Source organism: Chiloscyllium plagiosum, unplaced genomic scaffold, assembly GCF_037043375.1.
Source record: "Chiloscyllium plagiosum isolate Xiang-an unplaced genomic scaffold, Cpla_swu_hap1 HiC_scaffold_19, whole genome shotgun sequence".
Lineage (NCBI taxonomy): Eukaryota > Metazoa > Chordata > Chondrichthyes > Orectolobiformes > Hemiscylliidae > Chiloscyllium > Chiloscyllium plagiosum.
Genome location: NW_028270157.1, coordinates 71,062,251 through 71,080,868, shown reverse-complemented (window position 1 = coordinate 71,080,868; position 18,618 = coordinate 71,062,251). Strand labels below are relative to the sequence as shown.

At 43.6% G+C, this 18,618-nt stretch overlaps 1 protein-coding gene across 1 annotated transcript in view; it reads left to right on the top strand.

Annotated features, from left to right (window-relative positions):
* The first annotated feature begins 294 nt into the window (after positions 1-294).
* The window catches only part of LOC122559463 (wee1-like protein kinase 2-A), a 33,807-nt gene continuing 15,483 nt past the window's right edge, over positions 295-18,618 (top strand). The window contains exons 1-6 of the mRNA XM_043708923.2: positions 295-808; positions 4,980-5,200; positions 10,026-10,080; positions 13,454-13,626; positions 14,482-14,603; positions 18,155-18,301. Coding sequence (XP_043564858.2) covers positions 479-808; positions 4,980-5,200; positions 10,026-10,080; positions 13,454-13,626; positions 14,482-14,603; positions 18,155-18,301 — 1,048 coding nt within the window. The 5' untranslated portion in view covers positions 295-478. The remainder of the gene's footprint in view (positions 809-4,979; positions 5,201-10,025; positions 10,081-13,453; positions 13,627-14,481; positions 14,604-18,154; positions 18,302-18,618) is intronic.

Here is an 18,618-nt window from a genome sequence, read left to right as displayed (position 1 = left end):
GAATGACAGACGTTATTAAAATCGATGCACAGAGATCGCACAAACTAGCTGACAGACGCATTTACTTTGCTGCATGCATTTGACTTAGAAACTGTAATGTGGTAGACCAATACAAGCAACTTGCTCAACTCCCTCTGTGGCTGGTCAGCTATTAGCCAATGATATCTAAGGAGTGGGCAGGGCACCGATATTATTGGATGCTCCTGGATGTCCCAGAGCAAGGAGCTGATATTAACAGCAAACAGGTGAACTTGTCAGTTTCTCTCCTGAGTGATAATCCAGGCTGGCTATAAAAGTGCTGACATAGGGGCAGGGACTGATCTTTATTAAAGACAAAGTGGGACTATCTGGTCTCTGCAGGCAGGACCGCAGAACAATTTTTGTCTCTCTTCTTTTCCCCCCTCCCTCACTGTGTGGCCCACAAGACCACCTCCTCACTCAGCATCAGGTAACCCTGAGGAAGGGGCTAGTACCCGACATGAGCCGCTTCGCTCTCCACGCTATCGCTCAGAAGCTGCAGTTCTCCAGTGGAGAGGAAGATGAGGAGGAGGTGGTGGTCGAGGCCAAGCTCTCTGACTTCCTTCGCGTCCAGGAAGAAAAGGCCTCGGCCTCGGCCTCCAGGAGAACGTGTGTCTCCCCCTTCAGCCGCTTCCCGGTGGGGGCCGAGGTGGTTCCTCTGTCCGGGGAAAGGAGGCGAACTCGCGGCCCTAGGACCCGTCTGCCCGGGAGGAGTGAGTGTCCGGAGACACCCATCGACTGTATGAACTGGAGGAAGTTGCGGCTCTGTGATACTCCTTACACCCCCAAGGTGGGCCCGCTTACTGTCTGAGTTTTCCCCGTGTCTTCCTCACTGACTGGACATTTGCCATTCTAAGTCAATACTAACCCCGGTGGGATTGTACTCCTGTTTGATAAGCGCTAACTTTGAAGTTAACTTTTTTTCTAATTATTCCTTCACTAATATTCTGGAGGAATGCGCTTATCTGAATCCCCAAGGTATCTGATTATTGTTAGTCTGGGCAGTAATGGTTGTATGTGAATGTGTTTTGGGAGCCTGAGACATTCTGAGCTACTATAAAAGTTTAGATTTATTTAAATAGATGTGTGTGTAGAATAGACTTGTTTCTCTCCACTAACAAAAATTGTGTGGCAGTCTAGTAAACCCAACTGAGTGACGTTCCTCTGTTTTGGTGAACCCAGAGGACAATAGAAAAGGAAGGATTTTAGAATATCTCCAGCTCTTGGATGTTGTGTCAAGAGTTTCCAGGGGACTGTGTAGACTGCTGAATGGTGTTCCTCATCTATTGAGTTAGCTTCTGTCTGACACCGTAAATGGTTTAGAATAACCTCTACCACCACCCCCACCCCGAGCTGCTGTTACTTGGGTCTGTGGAATATTCTGTTTAATCCTAATATTTTCAGCCATTCCTAGTCTCGTAGTGAATAGATGGGAGTGAAAAGAAAGCGTCTGTCCATCTTCCCTCAGTACTATCCAATCAATGTGGTAGACTAATACAACCAACTTGCCCAACTCCCTCTGTGGTTGGTCAGTTATTAGCCAATGATATCTAAGGAGTGGGCAGGGGACCGATATTATTGGATGCTCCTGGATGTCCCAGAGCAAGGAGCTGATATTAACAGCAAACAGGTGAACTTGTCAGTCGGTGATAGAGGTTATTCTACATAGTGCTTTTTGCTCAATGTCTCAGTTCACTGCAAGCTAGTATCACTAGCTTATTTTCCCCCACTCACACTCTCATTTATAGCATTGCCAAGGTCAGTTTGATCTTTGTCATCTGGTCTTCCCTGCTGTCTTGCTATACTTAGCCTCTGATTTTCTAATTCCACAAGAAAACTATCCAGCCTTCAGACATCTTTCACTGCCTGATTTCCTTGCCCTTGCCTAGTTATTGGAAGTATAGGGCTGGCAAACTGGATGTTCTTTCCGAAACATGACCTCCGATTGATAACCTCTAATCGAAAGGAGTTCAGGATGTGGCTGTGATTCAAAGTGAGGTTCTCCTACAAATTGTAGACATTGTAGCAGCTGCTTCTCTTTATTGTCACTTCCTGATGAAATATGCTGTGTAATGGAATACTTATCAATCTGACTCCAGCCATAGCATCTGTTTTGTGACCTTATCGAAGGGTTAATTAGGGAAACTAGGCCCCAACCCAGGGCATATTGTACTTTGAGTGATGCTCTAACAACTGCTGTACCAGTGAACCTTCCAATCACCTGTAATTAACCCTCTTTCTGATGCAGAAGAGGAGCCCATGCTGCACAAGAAAGGTGAATTTAGCTGGACTGAATTGACCTGAGAAAGGTGAACTGCTGTCAATAAGGTCTCAGTCTCGGTCTCCACACTGGGGAGTGAGTTTCAGGATTTTGACGCTGTGCTAGTGAAAAGTTGTTGCAGCTTCCCAACACCATTCTGCTCAGAACTGCAAGTGCTGGTGTTGCCATGTGCCTGCTGCCCATGCCCTTTCCGGTGGCAGAGATTGTAGCTTTGCACAGTGTTTCTGAAGGAGCCTTGGCAAGTTCCTGCACTGAACAATACAATCTTCAAAGCTGCACTGGAGGGGGCAAAGGTTGAAAGTGATGGATGGGGGTTTTGAGTAACTCCAGGATGATTGTGTATGTTGGAGATGTTAAGAGGAAAGCATCCTGAGGTTTTTTCCTTTTTTTTTCCCTGGGAAGATTGTAGTTTTTGCCACCTCTTCCAGTGTAAGGGCTGTGCAGTAGAGATGCCAGTGTTGGATTGGGGTGGACAAAGTCAGAAGTCTCAACACCAGTTATAGTCCAATAAGTTAATTTGAAATCACAAGCTTTTGGAGGACTGCTCCATCAGGTGAAGTCAACAGTATCTGTGAAGTTTGTTACACGTGGGATGGCCTCAATCAAGACCTTGCGTCAGTCACGCTATAGGTCACCCCATTGCACTATACACTCTTTTGCACATGCTCCTACAGACCCACACACTCTCGCAGACATTTTCATATGCTCACACATACACCCCCTCAAAATATACCCCATTACATTCTCTCTCATACACATGCACTCAGACACACATCCCTACGCACACCCACACGCATGTGCTCACTTGGTCTCCCCTGTGAGCACATGCAAGCTTGTGGGGTGAATTCGTATGTGCAGAATTAAATTTTATTTGGCTCAAACTGCGTAAATCCATGTAAGATTCTGTAAATCCCACTTTAGCAATAGAATCAGTCTGATCTAACGTTGGGACACAGACTTTAACTTTACATCTTCAATGCATTCTGAGTTGAGATGGCACCTATTGTTAAAGTTCACTTGAATGTACCTTTTTAAAAAAAAATTTCGGGATTCGCATATGAAAGAACCAAAAATAACCTGGTCATTCTAAAAGATGAGATTTAACCTAAATTTGTTTTATATTACATTCCATGACACTGCAGTCCTGTTGCTCTATATCCTGTCTTGTGATTCTGCTTCACAACCACCTTTCCCCAGTTCCAATTGAAAGCTATCAGCCTGATACTGTAGGAACTATCGTCAGCTTGAAACAAATGCTCTTAGACTTTCTGCAAAGCAATGGGAGATTGCTGGGAATCCAGTATAACCAGAGAGACATCTTCCCACCAGGTAATGGATGTGAAGGTACCAGTGTTGGACAGGAGTGGGCAAAGTCAGAAATCACACCAGGTTATCGTCCGACAGATTTATTTGAAATCAAAGCTTTTGGAGTGTAGTCCCTTTAGTGAAGTGAGAGGCCAATTATGGGTAGAGATCAAAAGGTCATACAAATAGTGAGTGGAGTGCCGAAAGGGTCTCTGCAGGTTACCGAGTGTTCAACTTTGAGACTGAGTAAAGTGTCATAGATGAATAACAGCTGAAGGATGACTTGTAATTTTTTTGTAATTATCTCACTTAATTGAATTAAAAATAAAGTGCTGCCGACAACAAATGAAATGACTGGAATTATGTGGAAAACAAACGCCAGCAGGCCTGGCAGCACCTGGAGGAAAATGGAGTTTGTGGCATTTTAAATAGCAAGGAATTCTCTCCTGACTAATATTTAATCCAGCAACACTAAAGCGTGCTATCCGGCTACCTGTTGGCTATTTGTCAGATGTGAATTGGCACTAAAGCTCCCTGCATTGCAACACTTTTTTTTTAACACTTTGGACATCCCAAAGCACTTAACCCACAACCCAAAAGCTCAATCAAGGGCCAAGATGCTAGGAATCCACCAGCACATTTTCAGCATACATCCGTGATTATTTAGAATGGCCAAATGTTACTCACTGATAGCATATACCAGTGAGTAACATTTGTTTCTTCTAAATAATCACGGATGTATGCTGAAAATTCACTGCTGTGGACACTCAGTAGCTTGATCTTTGGAAACTGATTCTGCTGCAAAAATCTGGTATCCCCCAAATTTGACTAAACCTTGTGTTTACACTTTCCACCTATTTTGCATCCACAAATTTTTAAATCTATACTGCAATGTGCCTGGACCTGTTGCAATGAGGTTTCTGAAGTGTAATTGTTTTGAGTTTTTGCTTTCACGAACTTCTCAACCGTTGTCTGGTCTCTAGAAGCCTTATGCCGTGGTGACTGAACTTATTCCGAAAGCTCAAGCCCCTCAGGCGATTTGAAGTCTGTAGCATTATTGGGAATTAACTCTTCCAGTTAGTATATGGAGCTTAATTATTTTCTTTCTGAACAATTTGATAGAATTTGCAGTGTGTGGGAATTGTTAGAATTCTCATTATTGTCCTCTGGACCTTTTCTTCATAGACCTTGAGGTCAAATCATTGGTTTAATTTGCTCTTGCACAACCAAATAGATCTTGTGGTCTTCACAAGAGAAGTCAATAGTCTTTGGTGAAGCTCCTGCTCTGCTCCATTCTGGTGACCACCAAAGGTCAGGTGAATCTAGAAGGGTCATTGTCCACTCTTAATATTTTATTTTATTTATTTTTTTGTAGAGCCTTTTCTCCAAGGCTGGTCAGCTCTCAACTGCTGCCAAAGGCCCTGTCTCTAGAATTCGCCGGCCACTGGAGTTTTCTGCTGGTCCTGAGTGCCTCCAGGTCCCGTCAGTGAATGTAAACCCCTTCACCCCCACGTTGTACCATGAGCTGGGTCTCGCTCACAGTGGAAAGAGCCAGAAAACTGGAAAGAGGAAGAAAAGGATTGAAGAGCGAAGCAGGTAAAGGTGGATGTAATGGAGGCCTTCATTTAAACTAGACTTGTGAATGAGACTGGAACCTCTAATGTCACTTCCTTTTTGAATAGGATGGAGGTGGCAAGGATTGAATCCTCTCTTCCCCCTCATCCCGGATATGGAGTGACTACTTGCTAACTCTTTAGCTTTGTCCTGTGGGCTGCCCAGTGTGTCAGACCTACACAACTTCATTATGCCTGAAATCTCCCATCTGTAATGAGTTAAAAGAAGGGGAGGAAAAACTATTACATGTTTTTTGACAGCTAAAATTAAAGCTCTTGCAAACTTTGGGAAGTAGTAGTAGGACAAATATCTGGGCTATGTACCTGAAGAGTGGCTAGTGATGGCCATTACTGATCTAGATGACAATGCAAAGCTGTGGATTCATAATCACTGCCAAAGCTTGGCACTATGGTAAATAGTGCAAATGGTAACATCAGTTGAGAAAATCAAATACTGTGGATGCTTGAGGTCTGAAATCAATTGCTGGAGAAATTAAGTCAGGCAGCATTTGTGGAGAGTACCTTTTACAGAAGAGACTCACCCAAACTGACATGAATTGGACATTTTTTTATGGGAAGGAGCAAAAGGAACAGAAGGCAAGGTTAGGTTGCAATCATGGGTGTCACAGAACCAAGGCCTATGGAGTGCTTATCCCTGTGGACATGGGGCAAAAGCTAGCTCTGGTATAGATGTTAATTGCTGAATATCAGTCAGCTAAAACTGCAAGCAAAGCCATAAAAGCAAGACAGAGGTTGGGCTAAAGTATCAACTTGCCATGCTACATGGCCTGTTAATGGGTGGCATGGTGGTTCAGAGGTTAGCACTGCTGCCTCTCCACATTGGGGACCTGGGTTTGATTCTAGCTTTGGGCCATTGTGTGCAGTCAGCACACAGACATTCTCCTAGTCTGTGTTTCCTCTGGATGCTCTGGCTACCTCCATATTCCAAAGATGTGATTAGCTATGGGTTACAGGGACAGAGTAGGGGGTGTCAGGGTGGAATACTCGAGGGTCAGGTGTGGATCGATGGACTCTATGGCCTGCTTCTACACGAGGGATTGAGTCAATACAGTTTGGGATAAAATCAGTAAATCATACTGTTCAGTTTGTTCCAGCACCCATTATGATGGTTGATTTCTGACTTTTTCCTGCTCCCACCCTGATGCCTTGATTTCATGAGTGGCTGACATTTTGTAATTCACAACTCTTTATCAAGCCTCTTAGTTAACCATCCCTGCAAAACCCCTCAATTTATCAAACAGGATATTGTTAATCTAATACAGTATCTTTTAAAATTTTTCTAAAGCATTGAAGTTTGAGATTCCAGCAGGAATGTCAGGCTAATTAGCCTTGATACTTCCTGCTTTTCTCTCTCCCTTTTTTACAGTTGTTGCCATGGTAATCTTTTGAAGCTGTCCCAGCAAATTCAGCCAAGGGGATTTTGGGAAAAATCCTAGTTTTGTAATTAACAAGGATGTTGCCAGGGTTGGAGGATTTGAGCTATTGGGAGAGGTTGAATAGGCTAGGGCTGTTTTCCCTCTGGATCTGAGGGGTGACCTTTATAGAGGTTTATAAAATTGAGGGGCATGGATAGGATAAATAGGCATAATCTTTTCCCTGGAGTGTGGGAGTCCAGAACTAGAGGGCATAGGCTTAGGGTGGGAGGGGAAAGATATGAGACCTAAGGGGCAACTTTTTTACGCAGAGGGTGGTACATGTATGGAATGAGCTGCCAGAGGAAGTGGTGGAGGCTGGTATAATTGCAACATTTAAAAGGCATCTGGATGGGTATATGAATACGAAGGGTTTAGAGGGATATGGGCTAGGTGCTGGCTGGTGGGACTAGATTGGGTTGGGATATCTGGTCATCATGAACGAGTTGGACTGAAGGGTCTGGTTCCATGCTGTGCATCTGAATGACTCATCCACTAACTGCAAGTGTTCTCAGTTAGAAACCTTTAATGAAGGACTCTGGTCCTGGAGGTTTTCTGAATTTAATCCCTCCAGTTTCACCTGAGGAGATGGTACCATGCAGGTATCACAGGCCTCTGGAGTTGTCCTCTTGGCTGCATGGAGCAGTATCTATCCCCAAATATTATCTCCTTGCATTAAAACTACATTTTCAATCTCCACACTCCTGCCCCATTAGTGTTGCTGTGGCTAGCTTGCTAATCTTTCCCACAAGTGGTATAAGACCATAGGGCCATAAGACACGAGCAGAAATTAGGCCATTCAGCCTATTAAGTCTGCTCCTCTATTCCGTCATGGCTGGTAGGTTTTTCAACCCCATTCTCTTGCTTTCTCCCTGTAACCCTTTTATCTCCTTGACAATCAAAACCCCTCTGTCCTCAATACTCTGACCTGGCCTCTGGAATTCTGTGCCACAGAAGGCATAGATTCACTACTGTCTGAAGAAGTTTCTCCTTATCTGTTCTAAAGTCTGCCCTTTCATCTAAGGCTGTGCCCTCTGGTCCTAGTCTGCAATACTAATGGAGACATCTTCCCAGCATCTACTTCATCCAGGTCATTCAGTATTCTAAGTTTCAATTAAATCCCACCCCTTCTAAATTCCATCAAGTATAGACCCAGAGTCCTCAAATGTACCTCTTGTTGAAAGCTTTCCATTTCTGGGACCATTCTAGTGCATCTCTTGAACATCCTGCAAGGCCAGTACATTCTTCCTGAGAGCTGGGGCCCAAAACTACACAATGTCATCTGACCAGGGCCTTATAGAGCCTCAGAGGAGCATCTGTTTTTATATTCAATTAGGGATGGGCATAAATGGGCAATAAATGTTGGCCTAATCAGCAATGCCCTCCTGCATGAATGAATTTAAAAAAAAAAAATCTGGCTTTTATCCACAAATGACAAGAATTGATAGCCTGTAGGGGGAATCTGTGTGTGAAGACATGAATGAAGGTCTCCAGGACATAATTATAACATTTTTAAGGACTATTTGTATATTGGTCCTCCCAAAATACTTATCTTCCTCTTCCCTTTCCCCCTCTTTTTCCTAAGTTACTCAAATGGGCACATTCCAGTTCATACTTTCTTCTATTTTCTGATCCCTTTCCATAACTGCAAACTGACCTTGAAAATTGTCCTTGAAATGCTTCACTTTCCCAGTCCAACTGCTTCTTTGTTTACTTTGTCACTGAGAAAGTTGTAATGTGTCAAATCTCCTTGCAGTGCCCAGGATAGGATTTCTGGTCTGCATTAAGATTTCAAGTCTCCAGTTACTTGTGCTAACTGGACATAGCTCAAACAGTGAGGAGGAGAATGGATCTCACAATGCTAAAAGGCCCTTCGGCCCACTGAGTCTGCACCAACATAACGAAGTGCTGTTGTCCCAATCACCTGCATTGGTCCCATATCCCTGAATGTTATGATATTTGAAGTACTCCTCCAAACATTCTTAAGGTTGTAAGGTTTCTGGTCTCCACTACCTTCCCACACAATGCATTCCAGACACCCCCACCCCACCCAACCTGAGTGAATCTGTTTGCCCAAATCCCCTCTGAATCACCTGCCCCTTACCCTGAAACTATGCCCTCATGTTGACTCCTCAACCAAGGGGAACAGCTCTCTCCATACCCTTGATCTTATTCACCTCAATCATGTCTGCCTTCACTGTTCTAAAGAAAACAATCCAAGCCTATCTAGTCCCTCCTATAGCTCCATTACTCCATCCTGGTGAGCCTCCTCTGTACTCAGTGCTATCAATCCTTGTGATTTGACCAGAACTGTGCGCACACTCCAGCTGTGGTGTAACCAACCTCTGTACATCTCCAATTTACCTCGCTCTTGTACTCTCTGCCATGACTGAAACACTGATCCATTTGCTGCCTTAACTATCCTATTCACATGCTCTGCCAACTTCAGGATCTGTGAATAATTACCCCAAGTTCCCTCTGTTCCTGTAAACTACCCAGTGTTCTGCCATTCATTAAATACTTGATCTTGTTTCTTCCACAGTAATCTCGCACTTATAATTAAATACTGTCTGCCCATCTGACCGATCTATCTAGATTTTCCTGTAACCTTCACTATTAACCACCTGACCAAATTTGCAGACACCACCAAAATTTCTTAATATTCCCCCTCACTTTCATCTATACCAGTTGTTTATAATAAATAAGGGTCCCAGTACTGATCCTTGTGGTACTTCCGACACTGGCCTCCAGTCACTCAAAGGTGATTTCTCCTATTAGTAAGCCAGTTTCTTATCCATCTTGTCAAATTTCTCTCCATTCAATGTGTTTAATTTTCTGAATTTGTCTCCTGTGTAGGACCATGTCAAAGCTTTGCTAAAATCCACCTGTAAAGAAAAGCTAAAGTGATACTAACTCGAAGCCTTCGATTGATCCTTGGCATGTGAATGTAGCATTTAGCTCTGATCTGCTGTCTGATAAGCTAAAATGATCTATAACGTAACTACACACCTGCCTTTGCCTTACTGATTCCACTGTGCTGCTGGGGTGCTCCATGTTCCCGCATCACAGAATTTTGTTTGTGCATAGAGTTCCCTACTCTTTTCTCTTGACAATCTGGTTCTAATAGATGCTGCTCAACTCCGACCAGTGTAATTAATTCCCTACTTACTCGTGCCCTAATGTCTGTGCGTTCAATCAAATCGCCATTAACATTAAAGATTCCTGGGACCACTCCTTTGTCTTTACTTAATCTAATCTTGTATTAGTTGTTCCACATGTGTCTTGGTGTCACTATATAATAGGCTGGCCTTCACTGCATTAGCATGTTGAGAATGTGTGTGTAGCCTTGGATTTGACATTTTAATTTTTCTTTAGGAAAGATCTTACAACCAGAGAGAGAGACATCACTGAGGAATTGCTGCAATCTAAGGTGAGGAGTTGGATGGTAGGGACTCATTGCTGCAGCAATGATTCATCATAGTGTTACTGGACCTAGCTGCTCAGCTAAAATAAGGAGACATCAAAGGTAAAGCTGCCACTGTCCAAGTGGGTCAAGGGGCTGATTTGTCAAGAGAAATGACAGATGGTTTAACCTGAGTTACTATGCCTCAGGTAAGGGGAGGTTGAGAAGGTTTGACCTGCATGATATCTTCAGCCAGAGTGGGAATTGAACCCAGGCTATCAGTGCCCCAACTAACTGCAATCTCCCTCCCTGTTAATCTAATGTATTCACTAAAGCCTACCTAGGTTTGATTATGGCCCCCACTTGAAAACTAAGATAGTAAGCCAGTGAAGGATAGAACAACAAACCTGGCTTTCTTAGATGCATTTTGGATCAGAAAATTTCTAGTTGAAAGAAGTCAGTGATTGTTGATGGACAATGTTCATCCTGGGGTTCAGTTACTCAGTAGGGTTCTGATCTCCAGCATCTGCAGACCTCACTTTCTCCTCCAAGTTACTCAGTAGGGTAATGCAAGGATCTGTTTTGGGTCACTTTTATAAATGACCTGGATAAGGGTGTGGAAAGATGGGTTAGTACATTTGCAGATGAATTGTGGACAGTGCAGAAGGATGTTGCATTTACAGAGGGATGTAGATGAGCTGCAGAGCTGGGTTTAGAGTGGCAATTGGAGTTTAATGTGGAAAAGTGTGACGTGATTCACATTGGAAGAAGGAACCAATGCAGAATACTAGGCAAATGGTAAGATTCTTGATAGTGTAGATGAGCGCAGAGATCTGTGTCCATGTACGTAGGTCCCTGAAAGTTGCCACCAAAGTGGTTAAGAAGACAGTGTTACCTTTTATTGGTAGAGGAATTGGAGTTTTGGAGCCATGAGGTCATGCTACAGCTGCACAAAACTCTGGTGTGACCAGAGTATTGTATATAGTTCTGTTCACTGCATTATAGGAAGGGTGTGGAAGCATCGGAAAGGTTGCTGAGGAGATTTACCAGGATGTTGCCTGGTTTGGAGGAAAGGTCTTGAAGAGGATGTGATTTGAGGCTGTTTTCCTTGGAGAGAAGGTGGTTGAGAGGTGACTTAATTGAGAAGATGATCAGAGGGTTAGGGTGTTTGGTGAGCCTTTCACCTCTGGTGATAGCTAGCACGAGGGGCCATCACTTTAAATTGAGGGGTGATATAGGACAGATGTCAGGGTAATTTCCTTACTCTAAGTAAGGCATCTGCAATAATAGACTCGCCAACTTTAATGGTACTTAAATGGTCATTGGAATATGAATGAAAATGGAATAGTGGAGGTTGGATGGGCTTCAGATTGTTGCACCAACCTATGAAACCATAGAGGGCTGAAGGGCCTGCACTATAATGTTCTGTGTTCACACATTTTATTTCAAGTCATACATTGTATCGGTTGCATCTAAAACGCTATTCCTAGAAGAGCAGGTCAGAGACTGGGAATCGTGCAGCACGTAACTCACCTGAATCTTCAAAGCCCGAGAGTCATTAACAAGGCACACATCAGGAATGATCAAATACTGCCCACTTGCCTGGATGGGTGCAACTCCAACTACATCCAAGAAGCTTGATGCCATCCAGGACAAAGCAGCCCTCTTGACTGACACCACACGACTAGCTTCAATACTCACTCGTTCAGTCCTGATACTTTGTAGTAGTGGGGCTTGCTGCCTGCAAGATGTACTGCAGGAATTCATCAAGACTCCTTAACCAGCACCTTCCAGACTCTCTCAACCTGTGCAACAAGCGCACAACCTGCAGCTGGTGGTGGTCCCCCTCCAAGCCACATTCATCCTGACTTGGAATAATGTCACTTAGTCCAAATCCTGTAGCAGCCTTCCGAATAGCTGACTATACCTGCTCTCCAAGGACTGCGTTAGTTCAATAAGGCAGCTCATCATTGCAATTATGGTCAGTTGGGATGGACAGTAAATGCTGAAAACAGTACCATTTTAAAAAAGAAATCAATCTTTGATCTGCATTCTGAGCAGTATCCAAGGTGTTCAGTTAACCCTCTGTTTACAGCAGGTTAATTCCTGTCTGTTTGTGGCTGATCCATCTGGGAAATACTTGTTTGAAGGCTGCAGTCATTAGTAAAATTCAAAGATGCTCACGCAGCACCTTCCAAACCCAGGACCACTTCCACCTTGAAGGACAAGGGCAGCAGAGACATGGAAACACCACCCCCTGCAAGTTCTCCTCCAAACCACTCACCATCCTAACTTGGAAATGGTCACTGTTCCTTCACTGTCACTGGGTCAAAAATCCTGGCATTCCTACCCTAAGGGCATTATGGGTCTATCTACAGAATGTGGACGGCAGTGGTTCAAGACAACAGCTCCCCATTACCAGTCTTGAGGGGCTGAATATGGTACCCACATCCCTGAAATGAAAGCGTTAGCTCCTGTTCCATTGCTGACTGCAGTATGACCTGATATATTGGAGCATTGAAAATGGAATGTGACATGGTGGCTGAGTGGTTAGCACTGCCTCAACACCAGTCTCCAGCGACTGCAAACTCCACACTGGTGTTCTCCCCATGCCTGTGTGGGTTTCTTCTGGGTGTTCTGTTTCCTCCCACAATCCAAAGATCTGCAGTTTAGGTGAATCAGCAAGCAGGGGTAAATGTAGAGTAATAGGGTAGGGGATTTGGGTCTGGGTGAGTTACTCTTCAGAGGGTTAGTATGGTCTTGGGCCAAATGGCCTGTTTCCACACTGGGGATTCTATATAGGTTCTATTTTATAGGGGTTGACTTGGTCAGGTTAGTGTCTTCAGTTGCCTAGCTCATCCATGGCTGTATCCTGGTGAATTACCTCCACACTCTCCTATAAATTGATTGAAATGTGAAATTCGTGCATTTATTGAGTTGAGATGCAATGCTGTTAATCAGTTCAATCTATATTGTGCTCAAATAGACATGAGGGCTGCCCCTTCCCAAGGCCAAGTTACTGATTTTAATTTGGTGTACCAAGTGGATCTTCCAGAGGGCAGTCAACTGCAGCCATGCGGGTCTGGAGTTAGACCAAGCTAAGGAAGGTCAGCTACTGACTCTAAAGTCAGTTCGCTGCTGTGGATGTTTCTGACACATTGCTGTGCACTAACCTGCTTTGGATTGTCGATCACTATCCTGGTCAGATGGTAGTGTACACCCTAACAGCATTGAGCTTCCAATCCCCTGTAACCCACACATGACTCTTACACCATCTGAGAATGGCTAGGGGCCAGCTATTTATGATGATTCAGTGACTTTTGTTTTCCACGTGTCCAGTGGCTGTTTTTTTTTTGTTTATCTCAGTAACTGGTCTTCATATCTTTCTCCCCTCTTTCAGCGATTTAACCTCTGTGAGAGCAACATGGGCTCCCGTTACGCTCTGGAGTTTTACGAGTTGGAGAAGATTGGCTGTGGCGAGTTTGGGGCGGTGTTCAAATGTGTGAAGAGACTCGACGGCTGTCTCTATGCCATCAAGCGGCTGAAGAGACCCCTGTCCGGCTCCCTTGATGAGTGAGTCAACAGCTGCAGGGTTTCAGTTCCTCAGTTGGTGAACTCCTGAGCTGGAAGTGATTAAATTAGAAGTTAGCTTGTTGACCTTCTGATAACACTGGCCATGTCACTGGAGGGAGCCTTTCACTGTTAGTGGAAAATGCAGCAAATCCATTGAGCACTACATTTGGGTTAAATGTGCTTCTGCCTAAGTGAATCCTGTTGCTGCACCTCCCAGTCCAAAGATTGGATGTTCATCTCCAGTAGAGTTGAACAGCCCTGCCCAGGGCTGCGAGTTTGGATTATCAGAGGTACTAGCTTCAGTATAAGGTGTTAAACTGATGCCCTTAGTGCATCTAAAAGACTGCACCCAGAATATAGGGGAGTTCTGCCTTGTATTTGACCTTTTGCATTTGCTATTAAAATTTCTTATCCTTTTATCTCTGTGGGACACTGAGCACAGATTAGCATATTACAGCAGATGCTGGAATCTGCACTGAAAACAAAAGATGCTGGAGATCAGTGGGTCAGGCAGCATCCATAGAGAAAGCAACCTGATAGAGTCCTGCTTGGTCTCCATGGATGCTGTATGACCTAACATCTCCAGTATTTGTTTTCAGTCTGGGTACTAATAGCCCCCGTTCCTATATGTTCAACTGCCCATGTTATGTAAAGTACTGGAATAGAACATAGTTCAGGGAACCACTAATGCAAGTTCTGTCCCTAGCTTGCTCTCCTGTGAATGTTGTCCATATTTTGCAGTGAGACAGTTATATGAAAGTAGGCAGCCATTGCCAGGGGCAATGTGCTCCCTATTGAAGCAGGTTGTTCAGCAGAGACCAGCTGGATCTAGTCTCTGGTGTGTTTAATCCACAGGCAGACTGCACTCCGCGAGGTGTATGCTCACGCAGTGTTGGGACATCATCCTCATGTGGTGCGGTACTATTCAGCTTGGGCAGAGGATGATCACATGCTGATACAGAATGAGTACTGTAATGGTAAGGATCACTTGTACCTCCAACAAACCTTCCTCTTTCTCTAGAGCTAATCATTCAGAGTTCTGAGGAAATGGCAACATTCAGCCCCTCAAAACCTTTAATTCACTGCTTGGGCTTTTCTACTCCATCCGACTTATTCCTTAACTCTTCCTACCTTTTATTGAAATTTGTCTATTTCAGGTGATGTCTTTTGATTACCTTCCTAGCTCTGAGGGAATTTATCCTCCAATCTCCTGAAGAAGCAAAAGAAACCCATTCAGCTGAGTCCTCAGTGACCCCCCTCCCCATCCCTGTAATCCTGCATTTCCCATAGCTAATGCACTGAGCCGGCACATCCTGAACACTATAGCCATGCTAAGTTGTCCCGATCTACCTAACCTACACATCTTTAGACCATGAGAGGAAACCACACAGACATGGAACATTACAGCACATTACAGGACCTATGGCCATCAATGTTGTTCTGATGTGTGGAACCAATCTGAAGAGCATCTATCTTACACTCTTCCATTTTTCATCCATGTGTTTATCCAATGACCATTTAAATGCCCTTAAGGTTGGTGAGACTACTACTGTTGCAGACAGTGTTTCACACTCCCTACTACTGAGTAAAGAAACTACCTCTGACATCTGTCCTATATCCATCACCCCTCAATTTAAAGCTATTTTTCCTTGTGCTAGCATCGCCATCCAAGGGAAAAAGGCTCTTACCTTTCTTTGTACATCAATTTTCCTCAGGACTTTTTCATTTGCTATATAGTTTGCTCTAGAATTGGGTCTTCCAAAACGTGTCACCTTGCATTTGCCCAGACACATTGAACTCCGTCTGCCATTTCTCTGCCCAACTCTCTAATCTATCTATTCTCCTCATTCTGACAGTCCCCGACTGTCTGCTATTCCATCAATCTGTGTCATCTGCAAAGTTGCTTATCAGACCACTATACCTTCCTCCAGATTATTGTATATCACAGTGGTTCCAACACTGATCCACTTTGAGAAACTCCCTTCCACAATACTACTACTGCCCAGACTGTTCTCTATCTATCTAGCTAGTACACCCTGGACCCCATGTGATTTTCTCCATCAGACTACCATGGGGAACCTTTTCAAATACCTTACTGAAGTCCAAATGTGTGACATCTATGGCCCTTCCCTCATCAATTAACTTTGTCACTTCCTCAAAGAATTCTACTAAGTTGGTAAGACAGACCTTCCCTGCATAAAACCATGTTGCCTATCACTGATATTCCCATTTTCTTCCAAATGGGAATAGATCCTACCCCTCAGTATCTTCAGCAGCTTCCCTACCACTGATGTTAGACTCGCAGGTCTATAATTACCTGGATTATCCTTGCTACCCTCAAACAAGGAGACAACGTTAGCAATTCTCCAGTCCTCTGGTACCTCACCCATGTTCAAGGATGTGGCAAAAATTTAAGGCCCCAGCTATTTCCTATCTCTCTTCCAGTAACCTGGGATAGATCCCATTCAGACCTGGGGATGTGCCCACCTTAATGCCTTTTAGAATACCCAACAATTCCTCCCTCTTTATGCTGACTTGACTTGGTGATCAAACATCTATCCCAGCATTAACATCCACCATGGGCCTCTCCTTGGTGAATACAGATGCAAAGTGCTTTCAGAATCTCTCTCATTTTCCGTTTCTATGCAAAACATTCCTCCTTTGTCCTTGTGTGAGCCAAAAGGCTTTGGGATTTTCCTTAACCCTGTTTGTTAAAGATATTTTATGACACCCTTTTAGCCCTCTTAATTCCTCATTTCAGGTATGTCAGCATTTTAAAGTGTAATACTGGAAATGACAAACTGGTTGAATAATATCACTCTTCACTATTATAATCTATTGGGCATTCCACCAACATTGGTGAATTAAGGACTAATCTCTCAACATAATATCATAAAGTTTTTGTAAAAGATTGCATACGTGGCCTGAAGTTAAAAATCACAACACCAGGTTATAGTCCAACAGGTTTAATTAGAAGCACACTAGCTTTCAGAGTGATGCTCCTTCATGTGGTAGTGGAGGGCTCAATCCTAACACACAGAATTTATAGCAAAAATTTAGTGTGATGTAACTGAAATTATACATTGAAAAATTGATTGTTAAGCCTTTCATCTTAGAATACAGTGATAGTTTCACTTTCATGTGTAAATCACACAACTTCTTTTAAAAAGTTGCATTCTCGGGTTAGCTGTTAATAATGGTGATAGCTAGACAATATGTTGATGATGAAGGGCTTTTGCCCGTAACGTTGATTTTACTGCTCCTCGAATGCTGCCTGAACTGCTGTGCCCTTCCAGCACCACTAATCCAGACCCCTGTGTTCTCTGCCTATGCCATGATGTTTAGATTGATTCTAATCTAAAAAGTGAGATAATGGAGTTTTACATTAATTCATACAGTTTTTGAGCTCAGAGTTCTACATGAAGGCCTGAAGGTTTCCTCCAAGGGTTGAAACTAAGTGGGTAAGAAATTAAAGTTTGGCCACAAACTTTCAAAACACTGACTTTTGAAATCTGAGCTATACTTGTACAGTCTATTGTGGGGACGCTTGTGGAATCAAAGTTTAAGGACAGCCTGTTTCCAGTTGGAGACATAGAAGCTGGTTTGGAGTTAACTTGGGTCCCTAAAGTCTGGGGTTGTATTTGAATTTCCAAAAGGTAGTGGTGTCAAGTTCAACATCGGAGAAAGATTTAAAGCTGAATTGAAGGTAAACTTATTGCCTGGTTAAGCATTCCTAATAGATGAGGAGTCCTGTGCGAAGGAAGTGACTTTGTTTTCTGATCATTTGAGATGACAATTTCTTATTGCTTCCTTCCAGTGGAAGCAGGCCATTCGGCCCAACGAGTCTACTGCCCCTCTGAAGAGCATCTCGCCCAGACCCACCTCCCCTACCCTATCCCTGTAACCCTGCATTTCCCATGGCCAATCCATCTCGCCTACACACCTTTTGGACTGTGGGAGGAAAGCAGAGCACCTGGAAGAAACCCACGCAGACAGGAAGAATGTGCAAACTCCATACAGTTGCCGAGGCTGAATTTGAACCTGGGTTCATTGCACTGAGCTGTCACTGCTGCCCCATATTCACCAAATACCTGTCCTTGAATCTGGTTTAATTTTGGGTTTGGTGAGATTTGACTTACAATAAATTAGAGTTCACTTGACCAGCTAAATGACCAATTATCCAATGTTTGAGTTAATGCTGCCTTTGTTATCAGAGGGACATCTGGCTTGGTTTATTATCTGGGGGTCAGGGGAAGTTCCACATGTTGGAAGTGGAAAGGAGGGCTCCATCTATTACCACTTGTTGATTTTTCACCATGCCTTTTAATAGTGGTTGGTGTTTTTCTGAACCTTTTGTGAAATGTAATATTGTGGCTGAGCAATTTCATTCCTTAGTCAGGTAGTTCCAACCTATTTAAAAGGGTTTTTTTTAAAAAAAAAGCTGTCTCTAAGCGGAGTCCCAGGATGTAATTTATTCTATTTGCTCTACCTCAGATTGAAGCAATTCTGTGAATGGATCTGATTTCAGGTGGCAGTCTGGCAGATGTGTTGACTGAGAACTTACAAGAAGGAATCTTATTGGCTGAGGGGGAGCTGAAGGAGATTCTACTGCAGGTGTCAATGGGACTGAAGTACATTCACAGCTCCAGTTTGGTTCATATGGATGTCAAACCAAGTGAGTGGAGAGTAATGTGCACGTTGGATAGTAATATGTTCAGCCATTGAGTACTTGGGGCTCCTTTGACCCAAGTACTCAATTAATTGCTGAGGTAGCAGGATCAGTGTGTGGATGCTTCCAGTGATTCCTTGCTGTTACTGCCTTGAATCTCCATCCACTGGGCTTACTGTGCATTGAGAAGTGTTAACTCTATCAATCACTCAGTAATTGTGTATCTCTCCCCCTTGTCTGTGGAGGTATTTCTCTGTTCAGAGTTTGTAGAGGGAAGCCATTCAGTTCACTGATTCTCCTGAACAGGTCTTTCCCTGTAATTC